The sequence below is a fragment of the Hylobates moloch genome, unplaced genomic scaffold (genome assembly GCF_009828535.3).
Source record: "Hylobates moloch isolate HMO894 unplaced genomic scaffold, HMol_V3 SCAFFOLD_3, whole genome shotgun sequence".
NCBI classification, from domain to species: domain Eukaryota; kingdom Metazoa; phylum Chordata; class Mammalia; order Primates; family Hylobatidae; genus Hylobates; species Hylobates moloch.
The window spans coordinates 1,379,480-1,391,081 of NW_026652278.1; the positions used below are offsets into that span (position 1 = coordinate 1,379,480).

At 59.0% G+C, this 11,602-nt stretch overlaps 1 protein-coding gene across 13 annotated transcripts in view; it reads right to left on the minus strand.

Moving 5' to 3' along the window:
- Positions 1–11,602, minus strand: part of JAKMIP3 (Janus kinase and microtubule interacting protein 3) — a 162,758-nt gene that overhangs the window by 11,437 nt on the left and 139,719 nt on the right. For 7 of the 13 annotated variants that reach the window (XM_058435886.1, XM_032174836.2, XM_032174878.2 and 4 more), the window contains 4 exons: positions 9,624–9,827; positions 8,268–8,333; positions 5,963–6,004; positions 4,060–5,131 (listed from right to left, as the gene is read on the minus strand). In XM_058435886.1, coding sequence (XP_058291869.1) covers positions 4,688–5,131; positions 5,963–6,004; positions 8,268–8,333; positions 9,624–9,827 — 756 coding nt within the window. In that variant the 3' untranslated portion in view covers positions 4,060–4,687. Of the gene's footprint in view, positions 1–4,059; positions 5,132–5,962; positions 6,036–8,267; positions 8,334–9,623; positions 9,828–11,602 lie in introns of those variants that run through there. The other 6 variants (XM_058435889.1, XM_032174904.2, XM_058435888.1 and 3 more) reach the window with 2 other exon arrangements.

Here is an 11,602-nt window from a genome sequence, read left to right on the forward strand (position 1 = left end):
GGAGGGAGGGAGGGAAGGAGAGAGGGAGGGTGGGAAGCACAGGTGTGTGGGGGTGCACAGATTGGTTTGCAGGTGTATTTCCAGGCTGTTTCTGAGAGCCTGGAAACTGTCACCCCAGTAGCAACAAGCACACCGCAGTCCAGAGACCTTGGTTTCTGAACACTGCTCTCCAACACAGAAGCCAGAACTCCTTGGGGAAGGGGTTTGGACCCCGCCTTGTGGGGGCAGAGAGGAAGAGAGTGCTCTGCAGGGCACCGGCCTGGAGAAGTGCTGGAGGCTCTGCAGCAGCGTCTGGGTGAGGAGACATTAACAGCCTCGCTGGGCCATGACCCAGGGACAGACTGAACAGCCGGAATCATACAGTGCGATACATAAGCAAAGAAATAGGAGAAAAGGGGCAGGTCTTCTCTATAGGAAAATTCTAACCAATGAAATAGAAGGAAGGGGGAGAGGACGTCCCCACAGGAAGACGTGCTGCAGGGAAGATCCACCAACAGGTGCGGAGATCCAGGCAATGTTCACGGAGAAACGTGGTCTTTTCAGTCTCGGCCAATCTCCCCCGATACACGCATATATTACAAAGGGCTCCTCAGTGGAGACCGTGGCAGACACCCCCTTAGCTAAGTGATCAAGGTTACGGCCTCAGTGATGAAACACACCCACCTCGGGCACCCTGGTGTGGTACTGAGGGTCCATCACTCCTGGGACATTCCCCCCAGATGCATCATCTCCAGGGAACCACAGGCCAGGCAGATCCCCCGAGGAACCTTCTACAAAATAACCGGCCAGTTCTTATCCAAGCATCAAGGCCAAGAGTGACGAGGAAGAACTAAAAAACTGTCACTGATGGCAGGCACTAGAGAGACAGGATGAGCGAATGCCATGTGGGATCCTGGAACAGAAAGGAGCATTTGCCAGGAGGAAACCTGGTGAAACCAGAACCCAGGGTGTGGCTAAGTTTTGAAAACGTGTCACGATTATTCAAGACAGGGACAGGCTGGGCGCAGTGGCTCATGCCTGTAATCCCAGTACTTTGGGAGGCCGAGGCAAGCGGATCACGAGGTCAGGAGTTCCAGACCATCCTGGCCAACATGGCGAAACCCCGTCTCTACTAAAAATACAAAAATTAGCTGAGTGTGGCGGTGCTGGCCTGTAATCCTGGCTACTTGGGAGGCTGAGGCTGAGGCAGGAGAATCGCTTGAACCAGGAGCAGGAGGAGGTTGCAGCAAGCCGAGATCGCGCCACTGCACTCTAGCCTGATGACAGAGCAAGACTCTGTCTCAAAAAAAAAAAAAAAAGAAAAAAAAAGACAGGGACATCGGGGAAGCAGGCTGAAGGGTACACAGGACTCTCTACACAATTTGTGCAACTTTAAGTCTAAAATTATTTCAAAATAAAAAGTTGGGGGGGAAAGCTAATTGAAGAGAAGGGAGATGCTGAGACAGCACAGTAACGTCTCGCGTCTCATTTACTGTACAAAAATACGCTTGAACAGATACTGTTGCGATTCCTCTGCCACAGAGCAGGGCGCACAGTGCACCTGCCGGGCTGTGGGTGAGGGGCCCTCTGCTTCCCATGGGTGTGGGGTTGGTGGTCCAGGGCTGGGAGTGGGGACCAGGGCACAAAAGCCCCTTGCTGGCTGCAAGTTTAGGTAGTAGCTCTTTCGTGACACCCTTTGAACTCACACTGGAGACTGCGTGCTCGGAGCAGACACGGTGGGAGAGGATCCCGAGAGGATGACAGCCGCCTCGCTTCAGAGGAGCCCTGTGGGCTGGTGGCCTCGGCCCAAAGTCCCCGCTCCATAACCTCCCCCAAGGGAGCCTGCGAAGGCATCGCTCCCCTCTCCTCACTCGACTGACCATGCTCAAGAAGGCATTGCTTCCGGTGCTCCAGTGGGGACAGGTTTCTGCTCACAGGTCTCCCCACTCCTGGGGTAGCTGCAGGGTCGGGCGACAGCCCTCCGCGAGCATCTGGGGCTGACGGCTCCGCCTGGTGCAACGTGATGCTTGGGGCCAGTTGACTCACATGTTTTCCTTTCTGGTCTAGCATTTGAGGCTCACTCCCTGATCCCACGAGGCTGGCAGGACTGGCTGAGAACGGTCTTCCGTGCAGAGCTGTACAGACGCCTTGTCCACGATGCGCCTGTAGCTTGTTAGCCCCCGAGCAGAGCAGCGCCCGCCCACCTCTGTCCCCATCGTGCCCACAGGCCTGAGGCACAGTCTGCACGTTGCTGGCCGGCTGCCCTTCCCTGATGATGGTGCGGCCTGTCCACTCTGACCGCCCCATGGGCACACGCTGGGAGCAGAAGCTCCGAGTCACCTCCAGGTCCGGTACCCAGGAAACGGCTCCATCCAGGGCTGCCGTCCACTGAGGTCCCAGTCCCAGATGTCACCGAGGGTGGCTGTGGAGGGCCCTGCTCCCCAGGCCCCCCTCTAGCCTGGCGTCCCCTCTGTGACCTGTTGTGGGAATGTGCTCGGGGCTCAGCATGGCGTCCCCTCTGTGACCTGTTGTGGGAATGTGCTCGGGGCTCAGCATGGCAGCATGGCCTGGATGGTCCACTGCCCCTGCTGTGAGGCCTGGCCCACAGTGGGTGGGAGTGATGCAGCCGGGAAGCCTCCACGGGGAGGTGTGTATGTCCGCGCCGTGTGTGTTGTTGCGCTGCGGGGCGTTCCCTGCCCCCAGCCACCCTCGGGGGACCCTGGAGGCTGTGGAGCTCCCGACCTCTGGCTGCGCCGTCCTTGCCGCACAGTTAGGGATGTTATGCTTGGAGCTCCGGCTCTTGCTGCGGGACCAGAAATCCCTGGGGACTTGGGAACCATGTCCTGAGGGATGGTGGGCCTGCGGTGCCCTCGTGTGCCAAGCAGCGGGCGTCCTTGGACAGGGCTGGGACTGCTGGTCTCTCGCTCCTGCTAGAATGAACCTCTGCAGCGAACTTTCTGGCCTGAGGCTGTGCCTGGGCACACTTGATGGACACAGGAGCCAGATCCTACTGGGTACCCAGGTCCCGACCCACACGAGGACGACGCCTTGTCCACGATGCGCCTGAAGAACGCGCTCCAGGGGACCTGCAAGACGGAGCCACCGCCCCCTTTGCACCTCCTCCTCGCAGCTGCCCCCTCCTGAGTCGAGGGTGAAGATGGAGCTGCTGCCCCCTCCTGAGTCGAGGGTGGTGGTCGCACCTCCTCCTCCCCCTCCCATTTTCTATGCAGGGAGCATCTCGGGGGAACAGCAGTGCCTGTGGCCCACAGCCACTGCCCACTGCAGGAGACACAGGTGGCTCTCGGACAGGGTGTGGGTCGGAGGTGGGGGAGATGGAGCGCTCCCTGGGCGGCCCCCCATGGGGCTGCCACTGCCTCCCCAAGAACCGGCTCACCCTGCCCCAGAGCCCCACTGAGTCCCACAGACGACGGATCTTCACACCCTCCCATAGGGAACCCCGCTGGTGAGGAAAGCTCCACGGTGGAGCATGCCCAGGGTCCTGACCTCCCTCCCTCCCTGCTGGGAGCACCCAGAGTCGCCTCCCCAGAGCAGACACCTCAGGTGCCGGGTCCTAGTGTGGGGCGGCGTTCACGTTCAAGTGCACGGGAGCAGCGGAGGGAGGCGCACTCGGAGAGAGGCCTCATTGCACCTAAGGGGTTTCTCCCTTTTCCCGCAAGCCTCTTCCTGCAAGTAGGGGGAAGAGGGCCAGCTCTGCCAGATGCCAGGTCCCTGTGGAGACCGTGTCTGCAGACCCTGCCCCCAGCGACAGCTCACACCACGCTCCACACAAGCCCCCAGGCCCTGTCCCATCAGTGGCGGGAGAGGTGATCTTGACGGGTCAGCAGTGGAGGGGGTGGCAGAGCCACGCATGTGCAAACGGGGACACAGATGTGTGAAGGAGAAGCTGGGGCTCACCTCACAGGGAGGGTGTGCCAGCAAATTTAATTCTCATCTCAAATGGGGCTGCGTTCTCTAAGCAGAATCAGCAGGCCAGGAAGGAGGCGTGTCAGCCCGTGCAGCGTCACCACACAGGGCGGGAGGGAAAAGGCCGTCCCCGTGGACAGGTGGCAGAGCCCTTACCTGTCAGCCTCTTGCTCCACGGCTCGTGCAGTGTCCCCACACACAGCGGGAGGGAAAGGCCGTCCCAGCCGCTCCCTTCTTGTGCCCGCCGTCCCCACCTGGGCTGCTCCTTGTGTGCGAAGGCTTGGGGTGAGGCTTCGGTGCCCGCCGGGGTCCACGGCCTGCAGGGCTGGCCCGTGCAGGGGCTTCCAGGCCGGGTGGCTCTGGGCACCAAAGGCCTCTGTGACTTCTGGAGATGCACTACGGAGGCAGCCTTTGGCATCCGTGTTCCAGCCAGCTCTGCCCCCTCGTCCCACCTCCTGTCACCACGCTCCCACGCCTTCCTTGGCTCAGTCCCACAGTGCTCCCAGCTGGCTGCTTGGGCGGGATCTTGGCCTTCCTGTCTCAGGTTGGGTAGGGAGGCAGAGGGTTGATGGCACCACATGGCCCGCAGCGGCCACAGCTCGTCTGTCCCCACAGAGATGACGATGAACGAGGGTGGATGTGGGGTCTGTTGGCCAGCGGGTGCTCAGGACCCTAGCAACACACTGCAGCATCGGAGGGGCCCCTGAGGTGTCGGGGAGCCCTCCCAGGACCATCCCAGGGAGCCTCCAGATTCCCTTGAATGAAGGTCACAGCTTTCATCTTGTCATCGGGCCAAACCTCTGTTGTTTCTGAAAATCATCCTCCAGACACCAGTGGCAGCTACTGTGAGAACCAAGAGAGAGGAGGGGACCCGCAGCTGGTGCTTCTGCACAGAAGCAGTTCTCACCCCTGCTTGGCAGGGAATGCTACACATCCCTGGAACTGGGATGGGGGCTGCCATCCGGGAGAAGGGACCCAGGGTCCAGCAGCCAAGGTCGGGCCTGTCCCGGAGAAGCCCCCAAGAAGTCGGCAGAGCCAGTTCTAGTTCTGGCACATCCCACGTGGACGGCAGCTCCGCGCCGCACACACTGCCCCTTCTCACTCTTCCTCCACGGGACTGGCGTGCAGAGACCAAATCCCCCTGGATCTTCAGGATGGAGACGCGATGTCCCATTTTGTCCCTGCTCTCTGGTCCCACTGGAGGAAAAGGGTCCGATTCAATGTGGGGCTAGAAGAAAAGAAACGTAGAGTGCAGAGGCAGCGAGGCTCCGCTTGGCCGGCGTGAGGGGCGAGGGCCGAGGGGCTGCGTGGAGAGGATGTCAGGGAGGCTCCGCCCGGCTGGAGTGAGGGGTGAGGGATGAGGGGCTTCATGGAGAGGGAAATCCCTGCTCCCAGGGGAAGCTCCTCTCAGGACCTGCTGAAGGGTGGGGACTCGAGGACCGAGGTGAACGATGATGTGACGTCCTACTTGCCCCTCCTCCAGTTTGGAAGGAGGCAGCCATCTATGCTGGCGGGTGCCATGGTAGCAGCAGCAGCAGCCGTGACCTGCAGACTCCAGCTATCCTGGCCTAAGCTGCCCCAGCCTGGCAGGGAGACCAAGCCCTCCCGGCTGAATCTCCAGCACTGCCCAAGCTTGTGCTCAGCACCACCCAGAAAAGAATGAGGATGAATCACAGAACCACTGTGTCTGCCCCCAGGGCCTGCTGCCTAGTGCCACCAAAGCAGAAAGACTCCCTAGAGAGGGTCCTGCATGTTTCTGCTACACTGAGGTGGTGGGGGGGGGGGGGGGGGGGGGGGGGGCCCTGCTCTCCTTCCCGCTCAGGAAAGGTGAGCACCTTGTGGCCTCTATAGTGGAAGGCTCTGGGTCCTGACCCCCAGGGAGGGACTTCCAGTGTTGAAGGACGTGGGTGACTTTCTAACAACCCTTTTGGGGATACTGGGTCATCGCCTTCCAGTTGATCAAATGGCAGGCGGGCAGCTCCCTGGCAGGGCAGGGGCCGAGGTGTCTTCCGGGAAGCAGAGCGGGACCCCTGCTGGACCCTGCCAATGAAATACTCACCACGTCAGGGTGCCAAGACGGACTATGACCAGAGAATGAAAGCTAAGGAGAAAAATAAGAACAAAAATAGAAACTGAAACAGAAAGGGGAGGATGGAGAAATGGAAGGAAAGAAAGAGAAAAAAGAGTTTGTAGTGCTTCTGGCAAGAAATACACGCGATTACAGACTGAAGACAGAGCTGCTGGCAGGGAGGAGGAGGACGCCATTCAGGACTGTGCCGAGGGAGGGATGCTGCCCAAATCCCCCGGTCTGAGGGGTGGTGCCGCCACTCCTAGGAACGCACTGGGGACCCTGCACCATGCAGACGTGGGCGGTGGGCGCTGGTCGGGGGCCCCACACCTAGCGTGTCCCTAGCACCACAAGGCCAGCCTCCTGGGGACTGGGTCTCCTCCTCTCTGAAGTGAAACCCATCGCTGAGACCTGCTGCAGGAATTTTCGGCGAGAGCACCAATGGGGTAATAATAATGGTGAACGTTGTATTGAAAGACATTCCAAGTGCCCAGCAAACAAAAGCAGGCCTGTGACAATACTGTGGTCTCAGTCCCACCATAAGCAGCAAAGTGCAACCAGCACCCTGAGTAGACAAAGTGCACACAGTCTCACTCTGGGCTGGGGGTCGGGAGCCAGGCCCATCTGGACACAAGAGAAAATCGGGGAGCGGGGCATCGCTTGGAAAGGAAGGGCTATTTAGCTAGATTTAAGAAATAACACCTGATCTATTTTTCTTTGCAGACAGGGTCTCTGTTGGTCACCCAGTCTGGAGTGCAGTGATGTGATCATGGCTCACTGCAGCCTCAACCTCCCAGGCTCAGGTCATCCTCCCACCTCGGCCCCCTGAGTGACGGAGATTATAGGCATGTGCCACCATGCCCGGCTATTTTTAACATTTTTTTTCTAGAGACAGGGTCTCACTATGTTGCCCAGGCTGGTCTCGAAATCCTGGGCTCAAGCGATCCTCCCATCTAGGCCTCCTAAAGTACTGGAATTACAGACATGAGCCACCACGCCCAGCCCTCACATTTTTCTAGTATTTAATACAAACCAATGTCCTTAAGATGCAAAATGAAACAGACATTTGGTTTGGGGGAGAGACTCTGCCCTCTGAGGCTCAAGCCCCAAGAACACTGTGTCCCCTCCCGGCAAGGCCGGGTGCCCCTGTGTGCTGGTGGGTGCTTCCCCACGTGGCCTGGTGTCCACCAGGGCCTCAAAGGCTGTGCCTTGAGTAACTCGTTCCTCGGGATGATGATTCTCACAGGTGGCAGTGAGTGCCCAGCGGAAGGGCATGGGTGTCACTGCCTACGAGGGGCGGGGCAGGGCTAGGGTGGATGTGGGATGACACACGGACCCCAAGGCGACGGCTGTCCAGAGGGACCCGGTCTCTCCTGGCAAGTGCAGAGCATCTGTGGGCTTCTCCTCAGGCTGGGACCAGCACATGCCAACCACAGGGGCATCCCAATGCCAGCCTCCTGTTCTCTCCGGAAGGATGAGGCAGAAGGTGGGGCCACTGGCCATTCAGCCCTCGGCGGGCGCCCATCACTTCAGTGAGCTCCACCGCGTAGTAGATTTAGCACAAAGTCTCACTCTGGGCTGGGGGTCGGGAGCCGGGCCCCCAAGAACAATCACAACAGAGTGAACACTCTCACCCCCAGACATGACTGAACCAGCCCCACGTGGGAGAACAAGCCCTGCCCTGAACGCCTGCAGGCATCCCTGGGAGGGTCGGGACTCTGCTGTGCTCCCCTCGTCCTGACTTGGAGAGCACCAAGCCTGTTACGTGCGTGGACAGAGCAGCCCTGACGCCACACCTCACGGAGCCAGGACCCCGAGAAAGAGCCAGACAGCCCTCCCCAGCCCTGGCGTGTGGCCTCAGCCTAACTGCATGTCAATGGGTGCTTCTGATCCGGGAACTTGATTCTTAGACCAGCGCAAGGTGAACCTGCACGGATCAAAGGCTTCCACATAGCCCAGGCTTCAGAGATGGGAGGAACCCGAGGCCGTTGGCTCCAGATGGGGAAACTGAGGCCACAAGAGGAGTGGCTCCTCTGAGGTCGCATGGCTGGGCCCTGGCAGGGGCATTCCTAGACCCCGGGGCTCCTGTTTCCTGGTCCAGAGCCCTTGCAGCCACCGCCCAGCTCAGCTCCACCCAGCTCAGCTCTGTCCAGCCTTCAGGCGGCCGCTTCCTGCTGCTGTTGGGAGCGAAGTCAGCTGCCCCAGCGGCCTGGAGCTGAGTGACTCAGGTCGGAGTGACACTGGGTTCCTCTCCCTTGATCTTAACAAGCAACCCCCAAAACTGCATTTGTTTTACCTTTTCCTCCAGTTCCTTTATTTGTCTCTTCTGAGCTTCTATTCTTTCTTCTAACTCTTTAATTCTCTGCAAGATTAAAAGGAAGAAAATCTTCAATAGTCACAGTACTTGGGAAACCCAAATCCTTCAAGATTTTCATTCATTTCCTTGGTAACAGATGGTCGCAGAGCAGCTGGCGTGGCCATGGCCCGTGGCTCCTGGCGGGGACACAAGCCTTTGCTACACTGCTCTGGCAGCAGAGTGGAGGGTCTTCCCCATGCCACACTCCCCGTGGTGGGAACAATATCCTTCCGATTCCTGCAACTTCAACTCAGAAAGCACAACGCCACACATCCAGGGAAATGGTAGGAATGGATTCCCGGTCCCCCCAGATGCCACTGCAACGGAGTGAGGGGCTGCCAGAGGGGTCGCAGGAGAGCTGGGCACAGAGAGAGCCTCCCGGTGAGGGGGACGCTGGTGCCTGGGGTCCCCCAAGCATCCGAGCTCCAACCACAGCCCCTCTGAGGCAGCAAAAGGGCTGCAGGTCACTGTCCTCACCCTGATCCCCTGGAGACCAAAGAGGCCCAGGAGGCCGACGAGGAGCCAGCAGAGCATGTCCAACGTTAGCCCACCAATGCCCACGGCCAGCTGGCACACAGGGCACTTGTTTATGTGAATTTCAATTAAGCCTTCGCTAGTGGTGTTCTTAACAAGGACTACATCCATACAGCCGCCTCCCAGCCAACCTGGCTCACGGAGGAGCTGGGCCGTGTCCTGCACATCCAGGCCGTTTAGTCAGCAGGGCTTCTCACCTCCCATTAGAACAGAACTGACCCAACAGGCCTGAGGTCCCACAGTGCCCTGAAGCAAAGGCAGGCCTTGGGCTGCTGTCCCCAGAGAACACCCTTGCCATCAGGAAACGGTGTCACGGAAAAGACAATACCCAGGGGTCCAAAAGAGGGGAACTGCCACCCAGAGGCCTCTGCAACACGCCCAGGACACTAGGCTGGTAGGGGAGGCAGTCTGGCCTGAGTGCCTGCCATTGACAGGCATGGCCACCAGGGGCGTGGCCATCAGAGGGTGTGGCCAGCAGGGGGCGTGGCCATTCTGGGGCATGATCATCAGAAGGTGTGGCCATCCAAGGCTCTGTGTGGAAGGCGTGACAGTTTGAGGGCATGGCCGTCAGGGGGCATGGCCATTGGGGGCATGGCCACCAGGGTGTGGCCATCAGAGTGTGTGTTATAAGGGGTGTGGCCACTGGAGGGTGGGGCCACAGAGGGGTAGTCGTTGGGGGTGTGGCCGTGGGAGGACCCCCTCTGGCTCTGTGCAGGCCCTGGCCAGGTCTTCACCCCAGCCCTGCCCCCACCTGCCACACACCTGCTGGGCCAGCTGCAGCAGCTCCATGCGCTCCCGCAGGATCTGGGCGTCCCGCTCGCGCAGCTCACTCATGACCTGGCGCTTCCACTGCTCCACGGCCACCTTGAGCTTTTCGCGCTCCTCCTCTGACAGCAGCTCAGCCACCTTGGCCCCGGCCTCCTGCTGCAGGGCATCATACAGCATGGCTTCCAGCTCCAGGATGTGCTGGGGCGGAAGGGGAGACGCCTTAGTCCTTGCCCTCTCCCCAGAAAAAACCTTTCAGGAAGAGCAACGGAGGCCGGGCCACCCTCCACCTGGGAGCAGGGCCAGGAGGATATGCAACAGGGAGGGACTCAGTGCTGTGGCCTCTGCGGAAGGACGAGGGGCCCCACGGACCTCCCCAGTCCGTGAGAAGACCCTAGAAGCAGAGACGCTGACCAGGCCAGCAAGAGCCAGGACCCTGACCCCAGGGTGGGGGAGGACTGAGCTATGAAGTGGGGAAGCTGAGTGGGAGGTGGAGGGGCTGCAGGTGGCCTGTGGGGACACAGCAAGGTGGGAGGGAGCTGAGCATGGGGTCACCCGCTGCCTCCCCAAATCCAATTCATAGACCCATGTAACCCGATCCTGGTGCTATAACCAGCAGCCAAAACACATAATAACCCAGCAGCCAAAATACACACCTTTTCATAAATTCCTGGGGCTTGGCAGTTTGCTCTGTGTATTTCAAAGCTTTTCTTAGGCAAATTTTATTGATACAATCTTCGTAAAAAACAAATTCTCACACTACAGAGGCTCTTTCTTCCCAACCAAATGTAACATCTTCAGAGATAGCAGAAATATTAGGAAATGGAAAAACATGCTTTTGGGCCTCAGTTACACTTTATTGCTCTTGACGGCCACAAAATAAACTGTCCCCAGCTGTCACAACCAGCTCGCACGTCAACCTTTTCTTACAGTCACAACCAGCTCACATGTCAACCTCCACTTCTTACAGTCACAACCAGCTCACACATCAACCTCCACTTCTTACAGTCACACCAGCTCACACATCAACCTCCACTTCTTACAGTCACAACCAGCTCACACGTCAACCTCCACTTCTTACAGTCAACCTCCACTTCTTACAGTCACACCAGCTCGCATGTCAACCTCCTCTTCTTAGAGCAAAAGAGCTTGGTGCCTTTAAGATGAGCTCCAGCTTCTAAAAATAAACCTGGTCGAGTGCTGGCTTGGAATTAACCTCACAGTGGCTTCACATGCACCTGGTGGTGGGTGGTGCTCACCAGGACCTCCGTGGTGACAAGAACTGTGGGCTGCCTGGATGAGCCTCCCTGCCTTTGGCAGCCACACAGACCACGGTCTCCCACACCCATGTCCAGAGAGGCAAAGTTGGCACTAGCCCCTGCCATAAAGAGCCACCACTGCCCCAGGAGGAACCAGTCATTCCCCTCCTTGCCCCAGTGTCTCCCAGAAGCAGAGCAGGAAGTGCAGAAAAAAACCTCGGTGCTCACAGGCCTGTGGGTCACCTGAGGGCACCTGAGCGACCGAGAGCCACACCATGAACGACATAGGAGAGAACCGGGCGAGTGCGCAGGGAAAGGGAAGGAAATCAACGGTGAACTCAGAAAACTCAGAGCATCCCAAATGAGGGGGCCTTCCTGTTGGAAGTGGAGAGAGAGGCCCACACATCAAACAGGAAGAGGCCCCTCCAATATCACACAGGAAGAGGCCCCCCAGCATCACCCAAGAAAAGACTCCCCCATCATCACACAGGGAGAGGCCCCCCCAGCATCACACAGGGAGAGGCCCCCCCAGCATCACACAGGGAGAGGCCCCCCCAGCATCACACAGGAAGACACACCCCCGGCATCACACAGGAAGACACACCCCCGGCATCACACAGGAAGAGGCCCCCCAGTAAGACACAGGAAAAGACCCCCCCTGAGCATCACACAGGGAGAGGCACCCCCAGCATCACACAGGAATAGACCCCCCCCCCC